The sequence below is a fragment of the Amphibalanus amphitrite genome, unplaced genomic scaffold (assembly GCF_019059575.1).
Source record: "Amphibalanus amphitrite isolate SeventyFive unplaced genomic scaffold, NRLGWU_Aamphi_draft 000896F_arrow, whole genome shotgun sequence".
Classification (NCBI taxonomy): domain Eukaryota; kingdom Metazoa; phylum Arthropoda; class Thecostraca; order Balanomorpha; family Balanidae; genus Amphibalanus; species Amphibalanus amphitrite.
The window spans coordinates 23,765-49,024 of record NW_024882390.1 but is presented as its reverse complement, the minus strand read 5'-3'; the positions used below and the strand labels follow the sequence as shown (position 1 = coordinate 49,024).

The following is a 25,260-nucleotide window of genomic DNA, read 5'->3' as shown; positions in this document are numbered from 1 at the left end:
TTTGATTGTCTAGTTAGCCTGCGCCATACAATCTGATTTTTACCGTCTGCCTTACTGTTGAATTTTTCGGAAAGCAATTGAGAATCGACCCCTGACTGACAAGTGACACCACATCTCCCCGCAGACGCCGAAGCGCTGGCAGCGGCCACAGCTCGTCTCTCGGCACCGCCGCCAGGTGTCAGCACCGGCGTCCAGACGGCGCCACTGTCGCCGTCAGCCGCGGCCGCCGCGCAGCTGCCGCAGCTCCAGGAGACGCTGGAGCTGAACCAGCAGCAGCTCGAGCTCAGCAAACAGGAGCTGGAGCTGAAGACGGAGGAGCTGGAGGCGCGCGGCTGCGAGCTGCGTCTGCTGCGGGAGCAGCTGGCGCAGCAGCAGCGGCAGCTGCGCCGCCGGCTGGCGCAGCAGGCGGCCCAGGGCGGCGCCGTGGCTGAGGCCAAGGACCGGCTGCTGGGCGCGCTGCTGCGCCGGCTGCGGCGCGTGCTGACGCCTCAGCAGGCGGCGCGGCTGGCCGCCGAGCTGCGAGAGGCGGGAGACGGGGAGGCGGACCGACAGAGCTTCGACCTGGACGTGGTGTGCCAGGTGCTGCAGCAGACCACGCGGACCGAGCAGGTGAGAGGGGGCACGCTCGGCCATGGGACGGCTAAGCTATTATCCAAAAAAGTACCTTCGTTTTATGTTCAATGGTACCTTTCTAGGCGGACCTTGGTACTCTTAATTATCCAACGGAACGAACGTTTACGACGCGTACCGTACCTCTTGTAGGTAAATGATACTTTAGCCTTCATTCTTGCAAATGCAACTCTACTCGCGCATCAAGTGTTTTCCTTTTCGTTTCCACAGACTCGCGGTAAGACCCCTCCAGTGGAAAAGTCATCAGAACGATCATTAGAATCTCTGGAGAACTCTTCAAACTCCAAAGCTTCGTCTCGAATTCCTCGGCTGTTTAACAAACCAAACGAGACCAGCCCGTCAGAAACCCCAGCGTCAAGAAAGGTAGGACGGCCAGGATTTCCCGTTGATAGCGTGATTTCTGAAATGATATAAATTACCAATGGAATGTTCAGCCGATAGGTAGCCCAGGGCTATCTACTAGATCTAATCAAAACAACACGGAGAACTAAATTAGAATAAACTGTTCGAAAATATTGTCTAAGCCATTTGAAAGCTGGAAAATCAATGCCCTGAGTAGGTACCTAAACCTATCGATGCCTGCTGCCCCGCCATAGTTCATATCGATGACGCCCCCGCCCCCCTCTTCCTTCGACAGAGGTCGCCACCATCCAAGGTACCGCTGCCCCGGCGAGCGACCCCAGGCCGCTCCTCGGGTCCTCCGGTGCTGCCACCTGTCGGCGTGGCGCGGCCCTACCGCTCGGCCTCCTCGCCCGGCCTCGGCCCGGTGGCGCCACCTACCCCCTCCCAGCGGGAATGGTCCCCGGCGCCGTCCCTGACCCGGGAGTGCTCGCCGGCGCCGGTCCGGGAGAGCTCTCCGGCGACCAGCTCGGCGAGGGAGTGGTCGCCGGCGCCTCGCCCCCACCGGCCGCCCAGTCCGGACGGCCTGCTGCCGCCGCCCGACGGATTCCAGATAGTGCGAGCCGTCGGCGGCGACAGTCTTCTTCTGTACTGGAGCCCCGTGGAGGACCCGCGCATCACCGGCTATCAGGTAAGCAGAAGACACTATTCAGTTCGTTACATCACACCTTATCTTGGAGTTTTCATTCTCTAAATCTTCTAATAAACCGTTCTAAAATCGGAAGAATCGCAATTAACCATCGGTTTTATCTGATAAGCTTCCTAATGACGAGTTTATAGCTGACAGCATGATATGTACGGCTGCTAATTATCACTGAAAATAGAAAATACCGCATCGTTGCAACTTTCTCAAGGACACATATATGCCATAACAAAATTTGTAAGATATCACCGTTCGGTTTCGATTGCAGACTGCAGTCATAGTTCTCTGCGTTCCTAATACGCCTACTTATTCTGCTGCTCCCCTCTATCTCTTTCCTGACTCTGTTTGACCTTCCACCTTCTCTCCCCGCGGCAGATTTTCGTCGACAGCCAGCTGCAGCTGTCGATCCGCAACCCGCAGCGGACAAAGGCGCTGCTGCCTGCGCTGGACCTCAGTTCGACACTGAGACTGGGTATCCGCGCCGTGGCGGCGGGAGAGACGTACTCAGCACTCGCCTGTGCCGATCACAGGCCTGGGAAACTGGCCGCCGCTGCCTGAGGGACCTCGTGAGTTGGCAGGGGCAGCCACAGGTCGACAGGGGCAGTCACAGACCGCAGACCGCGCTCCTGTGGAGTCCGGCTGCGGCTGTGAGTGTGAACGCGCCACTGTGGGCAGATTTGTGTGACCGTACCGTTTGAGGCGTGAGGCTGGGTTACGTCGATTGTTGTGGCTTGGAAAGTTTTACTGAGAAGATACGAGTACAGACTAGCAATGTGACACCCGTTCGTTGTGTCGTACTGGGTGCAAAACTAGGGAGCGTTCCAGCCTCGTATGTGAAATAAAGTAACAATCACGGCGTTCTACTTACGCATGACATGCGAACAATTCCGTCCAAACGTTTGTGATGTTCTAGGAGACCAAGTGCCGCTTAATGCTTGACCGATGCCTGAATGTTGCAGTCTTGAATATTTCAACGTGAAATATGACATTAATTCCAAAACCTAACGTGTATGGACTGAACATGAAACTAATAATTTCGGATATAAGCAAAGCGTGGCTGACAATTGGTGCTTTCACATGACTAAGTGACGTTTGTGCTGTATAATATTGTTTATATTGTCACAAATCTTGTATGGAAACTAATAAATACGTGTGTGTTGAACATTATTTGAAGCACTTGGTGCGCGACAGTTATCAAAGCGATATGATAATGAGACGAGAACAGCTGCTTTAAGATGGAGCAAACACAAAAAACATGAACATAAGAATCATTGCAAATTGCAATAGATGTCTCCAAGACATCTATTGCATCTATTGCAATATTCCGCTCACATTCAACCAGGACTCAACCGTCTTGACCAAGATTCTAAATAACAGCACAACATTCGACGGCCAATGCAATCCATTATCACACATATAATAAACTCTCACAAGCCTTAGCACATTCCAATACCTTAGAATTTCGATCCCTATTTCATATTGAGAAGGAGAAGACATTGCGAAAACCTTAATTCTTCCAGTGGCCGTCCGGAGCTACTGTCGTGTGCGCCGTCGCAGTTCCCAAGGCCCCGTGTTCCTCTCCTACTCCATAGTTGAAGTTCCTGGGAAGTCAGCCTACAGGAATCGGCTTGAATCAAAGATATCGTAACTTCATACACCTCTAGCAAGATTTGGTGCTTAACTTTTACACTGTTGATCTTGCGTGACGTCACATATGACGTCACAAAGAGTATTCGTGTTTCGTTTTTGACTCCCGATCAAACTGAGCTTGCGAGTTGGGAAGGACACCAATGAAGTCAAGAAGACCTGCCGAAGCGAATAAGATTATACATGATCTCATTCAACCAGGGTCGTGACCTGAACGGGTGTGACATGACCTTGGCCCAGTGGCCAGTTTTAACACCCTGAAGACCTTTCCAAAACAAGAAGCGCCTCATTCGACGCGCCTTAGCATGACAAACACGATGGTGGCATAATCACAGCGCTGCGACCACTTTTGACAAAGCTTTTCTCCTCACACCGAGCCTCCGCCTTAGGATGTTTGACCTGAGGCCAGTTTTACCAACAACAGAAAAATAGCCGCCTGCCGGAATTTTTTGCCTAAAGACCGCTTCACATACGGAGCGTAAACGGCAAAGCCCTATCCGCTTACGTGCCTATCGTGTTTACGCTCCGTATGTGAAGCGGTCTTTAGGCAAAAAATTCCGGCAGGCGGCTATTTTTCTGTTGGTAAAACTGGCCTCTGACCTCAGTGGTCACCTGCTGACCTGAAACCTTATATTGGGGGCCATTGGCTGCGTCTCGTATGGGCGCACACGCGTGCATTTTCCTTTTCGCTAAGCTCTAGCTCAATAGGAGCGGAACGGCGAAGAAGTTGCCCTCCCCCCTTCCCCCCAAGCCCGGCGAGGGTTACATGGTGTTATGACCCCTATGTCCAATGTCCCCTCCCTTTCAGTTGCCAGTCTCGGGGAGAGAAAAGTCATGAGGATAAAACGATGGACAACTGTTCTTTGGCTTAGCATGTTTCAGCGTCCCAACGGACACGTCACGAAAAACGTGACTCCACAAAAAGTCGCCCCAGGCCGGGTGAGTGAGGCAAAATGGTCATGGCGTGCGATGGTGGTATAGTGGTGAGCATAGCTGCCTTCCAAGCAGTTGACCCGGGTTCGATTCCCGGCCATCGCAGACAGGTTTTGACCTCTCGGTCACTTGTCAATCAGAGGTCGTCCTATCAGCCCCTCCGGTAACAAGCAGGTCTTACCACTGCTTCAAAAAATGGCACCAGTAGAAAAAGGTCGCGTTTTCTACAGTACAAGTATATGTGAGAAGTTCTCTTAAACCATATTTGTTATATAATCCGCGCCCCGCTGAGGTCCTATGCCACTGGTTGACATTCCCGGTGAGGTCAACGGCCCAAAAGTCAGGAACATTGGACGTGTAAATGAGTATTATAAGGTTTTTCGGAATGCTGATTACGAATTTCATGCTAGTTTTGATCAGAGATGGGATATTCATGTATTTGAGATCGGTCGCATCAGGTCTAGGTCAGATCAACCAGCCTGCCCTAGATGTCCTACCAGCTATCCATAGTAGGTCAGGTGTCAACCACTATTGACATCTTCCTAGTAAGAATATGTTCCATAGACATCAAGACTACTTCTTAAGTGTTTAAATGGGTGCTAAATTTGAAATCAGCCCCCAAGGCTACGATGGAAGCATGTCTTCACCTGAGCTTCACGTGACCTTGAGGCTTGACACCCACCATAATACATGGGACCAACATCATTTCACATGTTTGAACGTTTACAATCACAAAAAGAATGGAAACGCACGGATCGAGCCGACATGCCCCAAATCGCGATTCCGTGGTCTCGAGAAATAAGTCACAGGTCAAAAGTCATTTAGGTCATGAAATTATCAGGGTAGGTGAAAAAATAAATAACGCGAAGGAACTGCACATCGCGATTGGCCCCTTTTCGCGCGGCCTCGTTTCCGTTCGACCCCCCCCCCCCCCTATAAGTGCGACGCCTTAACCCTCGCATGTGTAGGGGGGGTCGGATGGACCCCCCCATGGTTTTTCGCGAATAACTCGCGTAAAAAGCGGCCGATCGCGACGAAACTTTCAGTACCCTCTCATTGATCAATTTTACACCTACCCTGAAAATTTCATGACCCTGACCCAAATGACCTTTGACCTGTGACCTCTTTTCCGAGACCATGTTTGGCCGGAATCGCGATTTCGCGTATGTCGGCTCGCACTAGCCGCGTGTTTGCAAGCTTTTCGTGGTTTCAAACGTTCAAACATGTGATTTGATGTTACTCCCGTGTGTGTCAAGGTCACCTGAAGGTCAGGTCAGGTCATTGACCTTTGGTGACCTCGGGTGACCTCGGGTCACTTTTTCGAGTTTTACATGTTTCTAGGCTAGTTTTTGGAGCTGAATTCGAATTTAGCAACCATTTGAACATTTACGAAGTAGTTTTGGTGACTTCGTAACATGTAACGAAGCTGTCAGAGGCGGTTGACACGTACTACGAATACCCGTCACGACGCCTACTGGTTGACCTGACCTGACCTGACCTGACCTGACCCGACCTGGCCTAAATGCTTCAAGACATCATCTGTGATCAAAACTAACACGATATTCGTGATCAGCACCCCGAAAAACCCCTTAGCGGCCACACTTTACGACTTTCTAACAGGTCCCGATTTTCCCGACTTTGGGTCATTGACCTGACCTGGAAGGTCAACCAATGACCTAGGACCTTAAAATTGAGTATCATCGGCTTCCTCTCGTCACGGGCAACACGCTCGTTTTTTTCCGCGAAGCTCTAGCTCGATCAGGGGCCAAACGGCAAGGGGGGGGGTCCAACCGACCCCCCCCCCCCCTACACATTAGAAGCTGGCAAACGCCGCACACATGCGAGGGTTAAAACAGCATGACATTCAACAGCCAATACAATCCATATCACGTAGTAAACTTACACGAGCCTTCCTGCCGAGCCCCTTCCATAGTAAGTTCGACCCCCATTTCATATCGAGAAGAAGAAGAACCTACGAACGACCTACGTCTACCGATTGTCGTCCGGTGTTACTGTCGTGTGCGCCGTCACAGTTTCCAAGACACCGTGTTCCTTTCCTACTCCATAGTTGAAGTTCCTGGGAAGTCGCCCAACCCAACGTTGCAGTCTATAAGATCCCGTTGGAATTAAAGACCCGATAGCAGTCTCATACACTTTTTGCATGATCGGATGCTACTTTGCGCTGTTGACCTTGCGTGACGTCACAAAGAGCATCCGTTTTTCATAAATGATTTCCGATCAAATTGAGCTTACGAGTAGGGAAACTGACACCAATGAAATCAAGACAGCCTGCCGAAGTGAATAATAAATACGATCTCGTTCAGCCAGGGTCGTGACCTGACCTTGACATGGTGTATAGATAGCTCAGTTTGTATCTTATGCTAGCCATGGCGGCATATCTTAACCAATTTAAGACCTTTCCAAAACAAGAAGCGCCTCATTCGACGCGCCTTAGCATGACAAACACGATGGTGTCATAATCACAGCGCTGCAACCACTTTTGACAAAGCTGTTGGCTCCTCAAACCGACCCCCTACCTTAGGATATTTGACCTGACCTCAGTGGTCACCTGTTGACCGGAAACATCATATTGGGTACCCGTGGCTGCGTTTCGTTAGTGCGCACACGCTTGTGTGTTTCTTTTCGCCAGGCTCCAGCTCAATAGGAACGGAACGGCAAGGGAGTGGTCCACCAACTTCCTCCCCCCCCCCCTGGCCCCAACAGACCCGGCGAGAATTACATGGTGACTGTTATGACCCCTATATCAAATGCTCCCTCCCTTTAAAATGCCGGTCTCGGGGAGAGAAAGATCCTGAGGATAAAACGGTGGACAGCTGTTATTTGGTTTAGTATGCTTCAGCGTCCCAACGGATACGTCACGAAAAACGTGACTCCACAAAAAGTCGCCCCAGGCCGCGTGAGTGAGGCAAAATGTTTGCAACGTGCGATGGTGGTATAGTGGTGAGCATAGCTGCCTTCCAAGCAGTTGACCCGGGTTCGATTCCCGGCCATCGCAGACAAGTTTTGACCTCTCGGTTACTTACCTATCACAGGTCATCACATCAGCACTTTCCGGTAACGAGCAGGTCTTGCCGCTACTTCAATTATAATTCGCACTGTCCATAAGAAAACAATGATGCAGCAGCATGCGTACATATACTAGTCGCAGTTTTCCGCAGTATGTGTATTGTTTAATGTTTATATTATCTCTTACACATGCCTGTTACATTTAGGCCAAAAAAAGGCGTTCGATGAAAGTATAGACCACCTTTTTCCTGCATAACTTCTTCTGCATCACCTTTTTCCTGCATAACTAGCTGCCATCACCGACTGTTGCTCCAGCTGGCTGGTCGCGGCTAGATCTAATAGACCGGTTCATTAGAGCCAGTCGCTGTCAGAACACACACTGCCTCTGCCCGGCACCCCTGGTCACGTCTTGAACCCCTTCACTGACCGGGACCACGGAGGGGATCGTTCTAAATGCCCCGGGCGTGATCGTCGGTCTGTCTGATCTGGTGACCGCCCCGAATCGGCAAGAACGGCGCCGGTGAGTCGGATGGGTGGCGGCGGGCGGTGAGTGGTGGACGATAGGTAAGAGTGGACGGTGGACGGTGGGCGGTGAGAGGTGGATGATAGGTGGGAAGTGGGCGGTGGGAGGTGGGAGGTGGCCGGCGGTGAACGGTGAACGGTGAACGGTGAACGGTGGACGGCGGGCGATGGGAAGTGGGCGTTGGGCGGTGGGCGGTGGGCGGTGACCGGTAGGCGGTCGGAGGTTGACGGTGGGCGGTGGGCGATGGGAGGTGGGCGGTGTGGTGTGGACGGCAGTGAATGGTGGATGGACGATACTGGGAGTTATATATCCTTGGACGATACGGTGCTCTGTGGTCTGCACAAATCTAGGGAATCATAGTTGTAGAGTTACGAACGTGGCTGCAGGCATGTTCCTCTTGTTTGCTAGAGGCGAAGGCGTAAACGGACCTGACACTTACCTAGATGGCTAGTGCCATCTATGTAGGTATGTTTCATTGCTTAATCCTGGAATCTTATATTTCCCAGCATGCCGGACACATAGTTGCACGTTTTTACACTAATAAAAGCGTTAGATAAATATCAAGATGCAATTTATCACCAATCTAATCCGGCAGTCTGGTGCAAACATGGACACTGTGATCATGCTTGTTTACACGATCTGCCGTAAGCGTTCACCAATCGGTATGCCACCGATCGAAAGTGGAGTGTGAAGGGTGAAGGCCATTCCCAGGCCGCCACCTCCTCTATGTAGTGTTAGCCGACAATTAACAACGGGTCACGACGGGTCCGGGAAGCCCGACACGACAGCAGAGTTCAAACGGAGTTCTGTCAGGAACCGGAGGTACCCTCGACAGGGCAACATCTGCCATTGGTTCTCACACGAAATCAACTGAGTTATGGCCAACAGGACAGCCATCGATCGGTTCTGTCCTGTCAACTAACAGCTTTTATCGGAGCACAGTAATGTTATTAGAAATTCACAGAAGTAAATTACTGACGCTAAATGCAGTTAATCTGGCTTTAAGTAGTACCAAGTAGAACAGCTGTCCTTTTTCTTCTAGTCAGAGCGTGGACTTCGCTGCTTCATTTTGATTGTTTCAAAAGTTCGACAGAATTTAAAGAGGTGCGTAAAGAAATGTAAAAAAGGTCTGTCAAACTGATATGACTAACTAAAGCCCACCATACTAAAAACGCTACTGGATAGATCAACTGTGAACTGACCCAGTTTATTACAAAAGCCTGCATAGCGTGCTATTCGACAGCAAATAAAACATGAAATTAGAAAATTTTAAGTGTAGATAGTCGAAAGATGTTCAAAATACATCGGAGCGATTGCATGAAATGTACCGACATGCGCATCTGTTGGTTCTTTCCGCGCCAGTAAGCGTTGAGCCGGATCTAATAAGTATAAGGTGTGTCAGCTACCACGGCTGAGTAACGGGCCTGATCGCACTGAACCAAAGTTTTGCCACCAGAAGTCGGCACAATGGCTTTGAGACAACTGATGGGTCCCAGAAACCCGGAAAACGGACAGTGCGGTTGCTATGATCGCGTTTCCAGACAAATTGCGGTATCCATGCCAGACAGACGAGGACGTAAGGAAGTTTTTTTTTCACGAACATCTGCTCACTAGCGAACGGGATCTGTCCCGCGCGACACAGCACCCGCCACTCTCCGCGCGGGGGACGGGTGGTGAGCAGGTGATGGTGCAATTACGTCACCTGAGGATCAGACCTCACGGCAAGGCGGGCAACTCACGGCTAAGTTGCCACTTAAACTAGGGACCTCCGCCAGAAGCGCTGCCCGGCCTATGTTCCACTGACCAATTGGGTCAAATGTGAGGCAGTGTGAAAGTGGAAAATCCAGCCAAACCATCCTCTACGAGGCCAAAAGCAGCCATATAACGCTTGATGAGCTAGCTCCATTACACTTTTCCTTAAAGACGTCCTATTACAAGTAACCAAACAAAAATGCAGAAATCGCGGGCAAGCTAAGCTGAGTCTTGTGTCTATCTATCCAGACGCGCTTGGCATACATACAGCTAACAGCACTAAGTTCCAAGTCGAACGTTTATTAAACCAGTTACGTGACATTATTCCAAATATCTGACACGTATAAATGTAGGTAAGTGGTAGAAATAGCTAGCGGAAGAAATGATTTTTTAGTCCGTCTTCAAAGAAAAAAAAATGACGTAGACGGAAATGTGTCAATCACAAAGATTGTAAATAAATGCCCGCATGATGTTTGATGTTTACAAGAGCCGGCAAACTGAGTTTGTCAGTACAAAAATTGAGGGGTCGCTGTATAGTTCTGTTTAACATCGGTTGGATCGGAATAAAAATAAATGATCAAAAACTTTGCATCTGCAAATAACGGCATGCAAAGTCATCAGAGCAAAAATAGTATAACTACTTTTATTTACTTTAGCACTACTATTTAGTACTATTTAGTACTACTATTTAGTACTACATTTTTTATGGTAGAAATGTGCCGAACTATACACGAGAGCCAGCTTTAACATGTAAAAGTAAGCTGTAACAGCGTCTACGTTTGCAGAGAAATTACAAACAATAAAAGGTGTTGGACGCAGCTCAGTATTTTACATTTGTTAATCCATTTTATTTATTTGACGATGTGATAACAGCTTTATAGAAGTATTATCCAACTTTTTTCAATTTTGTTAACGGAAAAGGAAGCTGTGAAGGCTGCTACGTCAAAGTTCTAATTTCTAAAAACGAAAAAGGAGAAAAGTTTCCAAAAACGTGATGTCCAGGCTGCATTTTGCGGCCTTCTTTTCATGATCGATCAGTTTGAAAACGTCTTTGATGGTAGATCTTCTGTCTGGAATATGATAACTGGTCTGGAATATGATAACTGCCTTGAGCTGTTTTTGGTGAAGTTTATTTTACTTCTACGACCAAAACATGAACGACTTTTCGATAATATCAAAAGATCCCACAGAAGATCTACTCAAAGACGTTTTCAAACTGATCGATCAGGAGAAAAGTTTAAATCGGTGTTCTACGATCCACCAATGGGCATACCATCCCGCCGAAAAATGGGAGCCCGGTTGCAGTCTGCGGTCTGTCGGGCGGGACGATGGCAGGTCCAGTGGCAGCGGAGGAGCCACTCGGCTACCGGGCCGGTCAGTCGGTGTCCAGCGGTGTCCGAGGGCAGAGCCGACCGCGCCGGAGCAGGGGCGCCGCTCGGACTGACCTCAGAGGCTATCGGCGCGACTGTCTGTCCAGCCTCCTCGTCAACTGCGGAGGCACCTCCAACGATAGCCGAGGAGCCCGGCTGGACCGGCGAGGTACTCCCATCTTCCTCCGGAAGTAGACGATCCGACCTACCAGAGCTGATATAACGGCGAGAGAGACAGCCATGGAGCTGACCACCGCGGCTACACTGCTCACTGGTAATTGTTATAGTGCATGCATGGTGATGGGTGAATGATTGCTGTGCGTCTGTTCTGGTGGCTTTATTCGCGTCCTATTCTCGAGGAGTTCCATGACTATTGAGTATTGACCCTGTATGTGATAGCAAGGTGATTTTTATGCATGGTAGTAGTATGCACGGTAGGGTTTCATTTCAGTCGACTTTTGGTCAAGCTGTAACCCAGCAGCACTACATAATGATCGAAACTAAATCTGACCGAATAGGATATCAGTCTCTAAAAACGGGATTCCTGTGAAAATCGGGACAGAGCTACTCTTATTATCCCAAGCAAACAATCCGACCTTCCTAACCGATGACTCCCTGAACTCACTAGAACCTGAATGACCTATCCGTCCCTTGCACTACATATATGACCTTCCATACCAGACAGACTGAACACTCAATAAAATTCCAGACAAAGCACAAAGCGGCCAACTTACTCTCAAATCGAGCACTCTGCACTCAATCAACTCTGTAGCTAACCATACAAAAAGTTCTTCCCGGGCACTGATAAAATGCTAACAGAACACCTCATAAAACTCCGTAGCCCTAAAGTAAACCTCTGGTCGAACATCCAATAAGCTCTGAAGAACAGACAATGAATATCTAACCGATTATTCAACGAATTTCAACCGGGCACAAAATGGACTCTGGCCGAGCATTGTAGCTCTCTAGCCTACTCATTTCAATAAATCTTAAGTGCACACTCAATAAAACTTCCGAACGAAAACTCGATGAATTTCGTTACTGAGCACTCAATAACTCTGCTTTAATGCTTGATAAACTTTGACTAAGCACTCAATGAGTTCTATACCATGACCGAGCACTCAACGAACTCTCTAAAGCCGCGTTCCCACTACGACCGTTCAACATCGTAAATTGCAAGAATGGGAGAAAACCGGCAAGATCGGCAAAATCACAGCATGCATTTTTACGATCTCTGCCGGTGGTGGTGGGAACCGGGTATTTGACACGTGTTTTCGGGTGGAGGCATTTGTAAGGTTTTGAAAGTTTGCTCCCCATATTGCAACCATATTGGTTGGTTGGTGAGGTCTGGGTGAGGTCGCCAAAAAGTTGAACAGTGTTCAACTTTTTGAACGTTCTTGAAGGTTTGTGCAGATATTAAATGACTCTAATAAGCATTTTTAGGCAGTGAATAGAGCAGGAAGCCCTTTTTGGGAAGTTTCTTGATATTCAAAGTGAGAAGACAAGCAGCAAGGCATGAAAGGTGGTGCATTTTTGCGGATAAAAGCTACATAACTAATTTTAATACATATGTAGATGTAGGCGAGCGCTAAGTGGCGATGAATAACAACTTTCGGCAGGTTTACCGTAGGTCTAGTGCAATTTATTCATTTACCTACCATCAGCGCCTGGAAATAAGAACCTTACAAATAATGTCATGCCACTGCAAATGCGGCGCAAATAACAAACGTTTATTTACATCATCTAACAGTGATACATAGCTGTAGCAGCACTTACTCTTGTGAAACTAAAGGCAGAGTTTCCGACAATCGTGGCTCGCCGCCGTCGGATCGTCACTGAGGGCCTCATTCGAGGCTCAATCACAGTGTCTTCTGAACCAAGGCCATCTGGACCGCGCCATGTGATTGGGACGAACACATGCGAAACATGTGATTGTCATTGGGCTGTCTGGTCCTTGTTGTGCACATCGCATGCCCGCATGCGACTCTTGAGCGAATGATCCTCGCTATGTTAGAACAGGTGCGACTTGCACTTCATCTCCCTCTTTTCGTAGCACCGCTCCGGAACTCAGAATCTCGGAGATAGATAAAGTAGCCACCCGGTTGCGCAACAGCTACCAAGAGTTGCATCGTAGATTCAGGTAGACAGGCCTGCCGGACCTCAAACGCTTAGGCCAAGCTCTCCTCTGGAAGACCGCTGCATTGTGTCTTGTGATGCCACGCCACACTGCACAGTCAGACAAACGTCGACAGTTGCCACCATCTGCTGTGAAGTGTGAACCGTTGTGCTCGAATACACTTGCTTATCTTCATTGAGCACACGGCGTCAGTTTCCTTGCTGAACTCATAAGTGTTTCTCGTCTGTTCAGTTGATATTATAATTGCCTTTATTTATAATTGCCTTTATACAATTCTAGCATCACCTGACGAGATGGCGTAGTCACATGACGATGGTGACATGAGCTGTGACACTGCTGTAAGTTGAATGCCGGCTCCGTATACTTGTACTCGTATACCTAAATCGCTGAACCTGTGTCGGCAAATTCAGTTGCATTGCAGCCTGCTTCAACTTGCTAGATGTTTTATCGAGGATTGACATAATAAACTGTGAAGAACTCATCGGAACTTGCAGTTTATCGGTTACAGCTTCCCGAAGGTATTCACAGCAAAACCACAATGAGTTATATCAACTGCACACATTTTCTCTTCAAAAGTCAATAGATTGTCGTTATCAGTTCACAGCTGTGAATGCTTTTCGTTGACATTGTTGATATATTTTCTCATGCTTGCGGTCGCGTACTTTCAACACGCTGATAAATTTCAAAGTTTTTTTCTAATTTTATCATTCATTCAGTTGCATGGGATCTTTTACCACGTCAACTACCTATATTCTGAACTTTTTTTTACAATATCTTATTGTGCCGATCCCTCCTTTATCATCGCTCCTCTCAGCCGGCTCTGTCCAAGCCGTTTGCCGATGTCACACGATGTTTTCCCATCTTGCCCCGTATACCAGATCTAGGGAAGTGTTCAACTTTTTTAGAAAAGTCTCTAGATCAACGATCTCGTCCATTTTCTCCCGTTCTTGCAATTTACGATGTTGAACGGTCGTAGTGGGAACGCGGCCTAACCGAGCATTACGAGTAAGTGACCTTCCGGCTCAGGGACCCCGCAGTCCGTCTGTGCACTCTCGCTCTCCACCAGCTCCGAATCAGCTGCGGCGTCCGGCACCCGGGCCGGAGCCGGATTGAGGAGTTCGCTCACAAACGAGCTCAGCAGCCAACCGAGCTGTGACCGGGCCGGGTGAGCTGCAGGTTTCTGGGTTAAGTCCAACCGGGACTGAGCAGAGACGGAGACTGTCCGTGACCTTGTGTGGGACTCGGATCAAAGAACGCTGCAAGAGCAGAACCAGTTCAAAGGTCAACTGGCCAAAGCTGAGTAGGTACGGAAAGAAAACGACAGAAAGAAAACCCAACGAATTAACTATCTGAATGATCAGCTTCACCAACAAAATAATGCACGGTAATTCGTCCACAGAGCACACAAATCATCAATGTAAAGATATGCTCATGGTTTGACGATTAAGTTCTAAACGGTACCTTGTTTACACAACACTTACGGTTGATCAGGTTTGATCAGGCTGCTCTTTACGGTTTGTTGCAATGAGTCATTCGTTACATAAGTAAATCACACTGTTCTTTTACTGGGCGATATTTGGTCTCCGGTCTGGCAAGGCCAAATACTTCCGAACGTTATATTGGCAATCGTATCCAGTTGATCAGACTATGAGCGGTGTTGTGGTAAACGGTTCATTGGTCTCTCATTAGATGTTGCTGTTATGTTGCTGATGATTTCGCACGATATCGGTGGCCTCATAAAAACTTTAACCAATTTTACAAATGTACTCACGACTCGTGAGTAAATAATCGCGTTCCGTGCGGATCATTTCGTTATTTAAAAGCTTCGAGCAACTCATAAAGTGCACTGGTTCACAACAAAACTTTGCATCAAACTGGCTAAACGAATTGTGCGGAACATCGGAGCCGTCTTATCGGTAACTTTAGGATCATTCATATGTGGTTTCAGGTGCTAAGGAAGTTTTCGCTATATTGTTTCTGTGGCGGTTCTGGTCTGGCCTGGTACGGGTCGACCTGTCACACCGAATATGTTTCGAAAAGAATGCTTATGACATTGCCAAATTTTCACATATTATCAATGACATCAAATAGTGAAAACTGAATGCACGTTCATAGGGCGCATTATCTCTGAGTCTGTCTCCATACCACCAGTCCACCAATTCGCCCATCCGCTTGGTCCGACCTCCAAAACCTGACCTGTCGCATGTCTCCGACAGTGCTGGCGGTCATCCGCACCCCGGCCGTGCTGGGTCTCAGAGACCAGTTCCAGTTCCAGCTGCGGGGTAACTTCGTGGTCGATACGGACTTCTTCGTCAGGGGTCAGCTGGAGCCGGGAGAGACGCTCGAGCAGTTCATCAAGTGAGTGGAGTGGGGTACCGTGCACGACACACAACCGGGAAGAGTTAGACGGATTTATTTATTATCCAGATATTTCCTTTGGGGAGCCTTCTTGGCGTGAATATTCAGCTAAGAAATTGTAGCGATACGGTAACTGTTGAGCACAGCAACGCTTTACGTCACTTTGAGAGACGATATTAAATCATTTGTAATCAAAAAATGCATAGGAGGCCTCTATCAAATACCGACCACCAATTTGTAAGGCGATCATGTAGTCGGGCATATCCCTTCATACAGCTGGTCAAACTAATCCAGCAAATTTTTGCTCATTTTAAACACCGTCATTGAGGCTGGATGAGATGAAAAGTTTCCTCGGTGTTAATTTTTTTACAACCCAACATCACTAATCGGCGGCTTTCACACGAGCTAACACGACTAAAGCAAGCCGACGTGTCCTGTAACGGTGCACATAAACACTACTGTAACGCTTACCGCGAGATTTCGGGAGTGGACCAGCTCCGCTAATCTTTCCTCATCTTCAATCACAACAGCTCATGCCGCAGTCAGCTTGTTCAAAACAACTAAACAACTTAAATCGCTACATCCGTCAATCGTACCTCATGCTATGATCGGTTAAAAATCGCCAGCAACTCGCGATCGAACACACCGTTTGCGGTCCCGAAAAGGTGTAAAGCTCCCCTCACTACCTCCCATTTACGATGTTCGCGGCTTCTGTTTGCAGACGGTACAGAAAGGAGCAGGGACTGCAGGGCGCCTGGATCCGCCTGGACGGGTCGGCAATCGAGAGTCCCACGCTGGTGACCTCCAGCGAGCCACTGGGTCTGGCGGCTGGAGCCAGGGAGGTCCTCCAGCAGGTGGAGGATACGTTTAGGTGAGACCGGGTGGATGTCTTCAGATTCAGATCTTCAGAAAGAAAAGGGTTAAACTGATCAGAAGATGTACTAATGAAAGGGAGAGGTGAACAGATGGATGAGTTGAACTGAGAAAGCAGACACTCACATAGGTGACGTGAGAGAGCAGTTAGGGGGCGTGAGGAGGGCTGAACGCGAGATATATCACACAATGATTTGGCTCACTGGTTTCGATGGGTTTCGTTTCGATGGTTTCACGCGCGCTTCCAACAGGTGTTTGAGATGGAACAGTGGCCAGTGCCATTACCTAAGCGGTTGTCAGCTATCTGAGAGGATAGTCCAGCTCGACCTTCGCCCAAATCTCGAGATAACATGGTCCAGTGTCGCCAAAAATGCAGGTGTCGCACAATATGTCAACACCGCCACTTATTCTAAGCCCGACTATGGCCATAATGGCGTGAAGGAATAGCCTAAAACGAGTCAGCGCGGGCCTGAATTCATGGTACGCAGCTGCAGATAAAAAAACATTACCAGAATGGCATTACGCATTATATTTATGGCTAAATCCGGTTCCTCTTACATTGCTTTGGTGTTCACAGACAAATGCAACAGCAATTTCGCATTCCCTTGGACGTGGATTGTTACCATGACACTGCTGAGCGCATGAGCCACACAGCAGCCAGCAGACCCACCCGACCAAGTCCCTAGTAATCACGTGATTAACCCGCGCCCGGCTGGGGGTCCTGGATTTCCACGCCCTGCTGGGGGGGGTGTTTGAACACCCACTTCTAACTCGGCTCCTGGGCCACGTAGCAATACGCGGAAGGCGGCGTTCGAAAGAGCGTCAAAAATAATGAGGAAATTACTTGGGTCAATTTTTTGGTCAGGTCAAAGGTCAGGTCACCAGAGGTCATTGAAGGCAAAATAACGCCGATTTCCAGGTCGAATGTCGACAATTTCCAAGAAGCCAACGCATAACTCGGGAACCAATAGAGCTACAGCGCCGCGGAAAAGCGCATTCGATAGCCCTATTAACGCCCTTAACAACAACTCAAGAAACTCAAGATTACCAACCGATATTTATTTTAAATTACTTTTAAATACACAAAGCTTTCGGTCACATACGACCTTGATCACTGTGTTTCACAATGTTTCACAATTATAATTGTGAAACATTGTGAAACACAGTGATCAAGGTCGTATGTGACCGAAAGCTTTGTGTATTTAAAAGTAATTTAAAATAAATATCGGTTGGTAATCTTGAGTTTCTTGAGTTGTTGTTATCCAACTGTCATGGATACTTTACATTAACGCCCTTTCTGAGTGATCTTCTCAGATTTGACCTAACGTCAACGGTTTTGCCTGCAGGGGGCAAAAACTGCAAAAATAACCGATTTTTTTCGGAAACAGTTTTTTCTGCAATAACTTTTGACCCAAGCCTTGTACGAGCTTACTTTTACCGGCATCGTGTTCCTCTCGTCAAGACGCATCGAATGAACTATAACTTGACCTTGAAAGGTCAACTTGAAAATTTGACCTCAGGTCAAGGTCATGACCTGACCGGAAAGGGTCATGTTGCATATCAGTCGATCCGTATCGTCGAGCTGAACACATCTAAGGCGTTTTCATCGCTCTAGCATGCCTCTATCAAAAGTTATTTGCGAACAACTGTTAGATACCATTCGTGACCTAAAATGACCTCAGGGCATAAACAGGGGTCACGGACACCATTTTCATGTTCAGTGTGTCTAAACCACTTGTAATTCAGTGTTTGGGAGTGTTTATTATGTCTTTCGTCCAAAAGAGGCGCATTTCAATTGTCTCCCATTGACTTATAATGGGAGGTCGCAAAATTGACCTGACCTTAGGTCATTGATATCAAAATTCTGAGATAAACATTTTGTACATGCTATTGCTCTTAGCAATCGCTGAAAGTTTCAAAGCGATTGGTCACTCGGTGTAGCTATGACGATATTCGCGAAAAACCACAAGGGGGTGTTCAAACACCCCCCCCCCCCAGCAGGGCGCGGGTTAACGTAGAAAACGCATGCATGGGATGTAAGATACCTATGATTTAATTTCATAACTATTCAACAATTCATAACTCAAATTTGGGTACAATGAAATGAAATGAACTGAAATGAAAAGCATGTGCCAATTAAATATAGATTTATGAGGATCATTAATAATTAAATTCGTAAAAATGTACCCAGTGCCTAATAACACCGCCTGTAATAACACCACCCTCTATCCCAGCGCTGTGAGCTGATCCATGCCGCTGGTTCTCCCGTTTCAGCTGTGAAGGTCTGCCGTACGGCTACTACACGGATATCAGTAACGACTGCCGCGTGTATCACGTGTGTCAGCCCGTGGCCGTGCCATCCGCCGTGCGACGCGCCTCCGTCATCAGGTGAGGTCAACAGAGGTCATAGGTCAATAGAGGTCGGAGGTCAGCAGAGGTCATAGCCGTGCCCTCCGCCGTGTGCCGCGCCTCTGTCATCAGGTGAGGTCACCAGAGGTCAGAGGTCAATAGAGGTCGGGGGTCACCAGAGGTCTGAGGTCACCAGAGGTCATTCACCAGAGTTAAGAGATCAACAGAGGTCAGAGGTCACCAGAGGTCAGGTGAGGTTACCAGAGGTCATAACCGTGCCCTCCGTGTGCCACGCCTCCGTCATCAGGTGAGGTCATCAGAGGCCAGTCACCAGAGGTCAGAGATCAGCGGAGGTCATATGTCATAGCCGGGATAAAGTGAGATCAACACAAAAGTCAGAGGCCATAGCCGAGATGAAGCGAGGTCGCTAAAAGTCAGGTAATAACCGCCATACGGTAAGCTAACTGCTACTGGATGCAAGGGAGGATGGGACGTGTCGACAGTGTGAATGTGATTTGTGAACGACGGCCCCCAGTATATTATGTAGTGACCGCTGTAGTAGCGCCGTAACGGCTATTGACCGTCTCTTAGCCGGGCGCCCAACCGCGATGATCAACGCAACGCAACCAACGACAGCAGAGACCATTTGCCAAGATTCGTCATACCATGCATCCACCGCATACACCACACATTGTCTCCGTTCATCAAACATGTGCCGAGATGAGCCGTTCAAATCATAATTGATATAATTACGTAATACGTCATTTACGACTTTTCGTTGTCAAAGACTAACTAAATTAATTAAGCTAAATCTAACTGAATCGTAACCAGAAGGTAAGGTAAAAAATAATAAAAAGGGAAAAATATTGATAGACGGTAGCAATATTGCGGACTCAAAAAGTGCAGGCCTGTCAACACTATGACTGACAACGGTGACATCTCGGCACATGTTTGGCTCCTAGGGGTACGTCACCATCACGAGGCGTCCTCCGTCCTCTCTCCTGTCCCGGTTCAGCGTTGACCTCCATCCTCTGGTCAGACAGACGTAGAGGTCTCGGCCGGGCCTGACGTCTGGGGCTGGTTGGCTTTGGCACTGGCTGGCGGGCCCAGACGGCGGGGGCTTCCGCGTCACCCATGTAAACCCGCCAGCATCCACATTCGCTAACGCGAGCTCGTGTCTCGTGAGCTGAATGTGCTTGTCGGGTCGGTTAGCCGAAAAATATCGAGCACGACGCGTAAAAATTCGCACTGAATACTATCACCTTCTCACGCTTTTTTCGCGCACTCCAAAATGGTACCGTAAGTTCTATCACTGTCACTACCTGCGTCCTGCCTCGTTGGTCGTTCACTTTCGCCAAAAACAGCAGGTATTGGTATAGTCCCGATATCGCACAACACAACCACACCACAACACACCCCTCTTCGCCGCAGGCTACCACGTGACTGCGACGGTTTCCGCGCGCATTTCTCCGCCGCTCTGCAATTTGAGAGCGCCGCGCCTGCGTGTCTGCTGAACGCTGATTGGTCGAGACGGTGACGAGAAGCTTCGGCCGACTGCCCGGGGGCAGGGAGGGGGAGACGGGCGGGCCGGGGCAGAGTGGGAAATGCGAGTCGCATGGAAGGAAAGAGCGGGGGATGAGACAGCCGATGGGGACGGGGGACGGGAGGCGGGCTTCAGAGTTCAGACGGTCCGTCGGCAATCGACATTAGCCAAAGGAGATGTGGGCTGGGCTGGGCTGTTGAGAGGGAGGGACGGTCGTAATTATAAGATGCAAACTATTCGATGAGTAGGTAAATAAGTTCACCGCCGCTTGCCAAAATGGTCAGACACAATGGTGATTTACGGTACTTGCAATGATTGGAACGGATAACGTTCTGGGGCAATCCATCCGGCTGACTTTCTCTGATTTTGCGAAAGAATTACAGAACTACCTTTTCATATGGCCCATGGGTGGGTCTGAGAACTGGAAAGGCTCCTTTCTTGATTGATTGAAAAATGTTCACATACCACCATGGTTTTATCGTAGATAGGCACACTGCATTAACCCGGCAGTTGCTGGGGTATTTCGCCACCCACCGTTTGCTGGGGGGGGGGGGGGGGGCGTTAAACGCCCCCAGCCGATAACTCGAGAACCAATAGGCGCAGCGAAACGCACGAGGCGGCAAACGAAAGAACGCGACGAGACGCTTCAGATGAGTATTTTAAAGTCGAATTTTGAGGTCACAGGTCGGGTCGAGGTCAGGTCAAACACCTGAAATCGGGCTTTCAGTAGCATGGACTTCAGGACTTTGCAATGGGCGCCTCTCGCCATAAACTCTGTCAAAACGGTGCACAATCCATCTTATAAGGCCTACAAGAGTGTCAGCTCCATGTAGGGGTCAGTCAAGCATAGGTCAGGGTCAAGGTCAGGTCAACCGGGTAGGCACATATCCCCGAAAATCAAAACTGATATTCGCAGCCTGTGACACATGTTTTATAGGCAATTTGGGGCGTAGAACACGATGGTGACATTCATTTTATCATATGTGTACGTGTTTGGCTCAAAAAGTTCAATTTAATAAATTCATGTATCATGGTCGTGAAGTAGTCACGAAAAATTGCCAAGATTCAGTTCAAGATTATGGAACATACGGAACGATAATCAATAATCGAAGATAGCCATTTGATTAATCATGGTATTGGCAGTCGAATGGCGTTTACGGCATGTCTGTGTGTCTGTTCTGTGATTTTATATGATTTTTTGAACATATGCCGTTTTTGGTCGAAAACTCAGAAATCATGACGTCACTAAAACCTCGATATCTAAAAAAATTTCCGACCGATTTTTTTGAAACTTTGTCACAATAAACTTCAATCAATTCCCTACAGGTACCCAAAATTTGGCGCGCCTGCGGCGCGCCGTTTTTATGCTATGGCCCGGCGAAAAAAGTGGGGGCGTTTAACGCCCCCCCCCCAGCAACTCGCGGGTTAACCCGGCACCGCCTGGGCTATTTCCGTACCCACATCAGCCTGGGGGGGGTCGGATCCGACCCCCCCTGTTATCTCGAGAACCAATGGTCGTATCGAGCCCCGCGAGGCGGTGTTCGAAAGGTCTCTACGAGACCTTCCCAAAGCACTCTTAAGATTTTAAGATTGAGGTCAACTTTCGGGTCAAGGTCAGGTCAAAGGTCAAATTCAGGGTTTTTGCATGATTAGGCTTACGGACAGCGGAATCGATAGCTGCTGCTCGAAACTCACCACAAATGACCTCAAAGACCTAGTGAAGGCACCATGTGCGTATAGGGGTCATACTAAGTACGGGTCAAGGTCAGGTCAGGTCACGAAAGGTCACGGTTTTCACTTTCTGCTACATGGGCGTGCGACACATGTTTTATGGCTTATTTTTCACGCCAAATCCGATGGTAATGGTTATATGTGACCCCAAGTCACTGTGCTGGTGATAAGTGTGCATTGAAAGCATAAAAAATCGTTTATCCCATACATAACTAAACGAGAGCTAAGAAAAAAAGTCAATTTTTCAACTTTTTATTTTTGACATAAAAATGCACTTTTCTAGACGAGCTTTGTCCCAGGAATCTAGTGGTGCCATTTGTTTTCACATGCGATGTTCAGAAGTGCCTCTAATTCGCGAAAATGCTTATGACGTCACCATGCCCTATGCATGTTGGAGCTATTTTTTACAATTTGGGGGTCAAAAATCAAGATAGAAAGTTGAAATTTGGGACATCTAATGTTCTAATAGAGCTCTATAACATATATTCCGGTTTTTTGGAAATTCTCAAAATTTTGGATTTTATTGGCTGTTTTCCAAAAAATACAGTTTTTTGAATTTTTAGGGGTGAAAAACGCATTTTATGGAAAATCCGAGATAGCCATTTTGAAGAACTCGTTGAGCTGCGTCTTTTCATGTCCTTAATTTGCAATTTGCTTAAAACCTCGATTTTTGGCGATTTTTTAAACATTTAGGGGAGAGCGGGGAGAGTTGTATCATGTCCAAGTTGTATCAGGGCGAATTGTGCCAAACTTATCCAATGGATGGCGCTCGCGACACGACCAGCCGACGAGGTTTTCCGGGCGCCATCTTTCCCTGTTCTGTCTTGTGGCTGAGTGGACGCGTCTCGAGGTGAGAGCCGATTTTATGTTTTTTTAATGTCATTCTAAAAAAATAAGTTGCAAGAAAATGTGTGTTTTGGGCATTTAGATGTGCACGAATTTGAAAGATCTCCGTAGCGGTGGTGAGGGTAGGTTCTAAGGCTGCATGAGTAAAAACGGATTTCTCCAGCTGTCCGCTGTTTTTTTAGCACGAGCTGATGTTTTTTCCAAGATGGCGGCTAGGTACATGTTGTATCAGAGCCGGGTGGGGTATGTTGTAACATATATGTATGTATGTATGTATGGGTATGTTGCTTTTGATCGCGAAAGCTAAGCCCTGGCTCGCGTTTGTAGGTAGCTAGTCAATGCTCGTTCCATTTCGGCACAATGTGTTGGCTTCTTTGCTCTTAACGGGCCACTTTTGCGTCTAGTCTGTTGATGTTTCGTTCGGATTGCATTGACCTAAGTTTGGTCTAATAAAGTGAAGCCTTCGAGCATACCTATACATTGTATTAACCCCATTTAATGTTGCTTTTATGTTCAAAACCAGTAACAAGCACACTCCCTGAAACGTGAAATAGTGATACAAATTACCCCACCATGTGATACAACTCACCCAAGCCATGGGGCAAGTTGTATCAAAAACATTGTTCTATTCGGCAGACCGTAGAATAAAAACTGGTAGAGGTAGCGGAAAAGTTACTTTGCACAAAAAAGCAGAAGAATCAAGGAAGAGGATAGTATGGAAATAATGAGTTTATCACGGATAGTTACGAGGTTATGGGTCTCGGAGTAAAAACTGATACAACCCACCCCACTCTCCCCTACCATTTTTTGACTGAAAACGCCATGTAGTTACATCACTAAAATCGATATATCTCAAAAAATTTTGAAATTTTTTTTTCTCAAAAATTGCACAGGAGTCGTCAAATTGATGGGGGAGAAGGTATGCGAAGTTTCAAGTTGATAGCGCAAGCGGTTCATGAGTTATTCAAGAAAAACGGAGGGGGGGGGGGTCGGATCCGACCCCCCCCCCCCCCAGGCGGTCGCGGGTTAAACGGTCATCGAAGTTTTCAATTAAAGACAGGCTTTGTATTGAATTTCCCACGTAAACGGCACGCCTAAGAGCTTTTCAGCTAGATTTTCACACAGATAGACGTACATTCGAACCACCGGCCCATCAAATGTGTTGTGTGACATGCCGAGTCCTTCATGCCAGACAATAATCGATCGACATCAAACATACATAACTGTCAAGTCAAGTGCCCATCCAATGCCCCAAAAGCGGGACCACAGCAAATTTACCGTGTCCCGGTGCCCCGATCAACCCCGATCTCGACATTTGTGACGCATTTCTGATCTGGTAGTTCTAGCTGCATTTTCTCGTTATCGACCCTAACCCCGCCAACTCCCGTGTCGCCAGGGTTACTCTGGCGGCTAGCTTCTTCTGCAACGTGGGTCAGGTGTTTGACCAGCGCCTGCTGACCTGCGTGACCCGCACCCCCGAGTTCGACTGCGCCACCCAGGGCTACCTCTACGCCGCCAGCAACTCGCAGTTCTTCCGCGACGTCAACTTCAACATGGCGCCCGCCGCTGCCGACGACAACGAACGGAGAGATGGCGAAGCTGGAGACGCTGCCAGAGAACGTGATGATAAGAACACGGCTATCCTGGCCGAGCAGCTGTTCAGCGTTCATAACGGCCAGCTGGAGACGTTTGGTCAGAGTTTCGACAGGCCCGGGACGGGGAAGGGGGAGGAGGAGGAGGAGGTGCAGTACGTGGATCTGATCAGACGATCGATGGGTGAACATGCTACTCAGGTCACAGCGGTGAAGGTTGTGGTGGGTGCGGGCGATGGGGATGGGGGACAGATTCGGGCGTGACCATGACCTGACTGTGTGTATTGACCATCGTTAATGCGTGTAAAATGGAAGCTATCTGAACTTGTTTGTGAAATCGTGGCTACTATTTTATTTGTCTGCTCACAAAATGAAACGGCATTAGACAAAATCTGGTAGACCATCATGCAGCCAACGCTTAACGATGCCGTCTCTCAGTGACTGATGTCCATTGTCCATGTATCACCACCCATTTTCACTGCCACCAACCGCCATCGACATTATGATGATGATGATGATGATGATGATGATGATGATGATGATGATGATGATGATGATGATGATGATGATGATGATGATGATGACGACGATGACGAAAAGGAAATGCATAAATAAAAGAAAAAAACAGAAACAAACCTAGCATTAAAATAAACTTGAGCCGGTTTGTCACCGTACCCGTTCCGCATCTAAGCATCTGGGTCAGCTTATCCACCCACGTGGTCATCCAGCAACCGTATAGCAGCGGCTCACGGCTGATCCTACCGGGATCAGACGGCGCTGCAGCCGCTCCCCTAATCCCCGCTCCCTAATCCACACGGCTAAGCACCTTGCCACCACCGTCAGAGAGCCAAAGCTGCCGTCGGGACCAGGTGACAATCGCAGCGGCGCGGCAGTGGGCGGCATTTTT

The 25,260-nt window shown here is 48.2% G+C and overlaps 2 protein-coding genes and 2 non-coding genes across 4 annotated transcripts in view; all 4 read left to right on the top strand.

The window, feature by feature from the left end:
- The window catches only part of LOC122367785 (plectin-like), a 42,812-nt gene extending 39,978 nt beyond the window's left edge, over positions 1 to 2,834 (top strand). Inside the window, exons 10-13 of the mRNA XM_043341197.1 lie at positions 125 to 609; positions 841 to 993; positions 1,268 to 1,660; positions 2,048 to 2,834. Of these exons, the coding sequence (XP_043197132.1) occupies positions 125 to 609; positions 841 to 993; positions 1,268 to 1,660; positions 2,048 to 2,230 (1,214 nt within the window). The 3' untranslated portion in view covers positions 2,231 to 2,834. The remainder of the gene's footprint in view (positions 1 to 124; positions 610 to 840; positions 994 to 1,267; positions 1,661 to 2,047) is intronic.
- A 1,451-nt stretch (positions 2,835 to 4,285) lies between these two features.
- Positions 4,286 to 4,357, top strand: Trnag-ucc. Its single transcript has one exon. It is a non-coding gene; the product is annotated as a tRNA-Gly (tRNA).
- A 2,839-nt stretch (positions 4,358 to 7,196) lies between these two features.
- On the top strand, positions 7,197 to 7,268 carry Trnag-ucc. Its single transcript has one exon. It is a non-coding gene; the product is annotated as a tRNA-Gly (tRNA).
- Positions 7,269 to 10,986: 3,718 nt separating this feature from the next.
- LOC122367784 lies at positions 10,987 to 24,835 on the top strand. Its single transcript, XM_043341196.1, has 5 exons — positions 10,987 to 11,198; positions 15,278 to 15,419; positions 16,141 to 16,290; positions 18,567 to 18,680; positions 24,158 to 24,835. Exons 1-5 carry the CDS (start codon positions 11,165 to 11,167, stop codon positions 24,615 to 24,617), a joined length of 900 nt encoding a protein of 299 aa, XP_043197131.1. The 5' UTR covers positions 10,987 to 11,164; the 3' UTR covers positions 24,618 to 24,835.
- Positions 24,836 to 25,260: the final 425 nt, after the last annotated feature.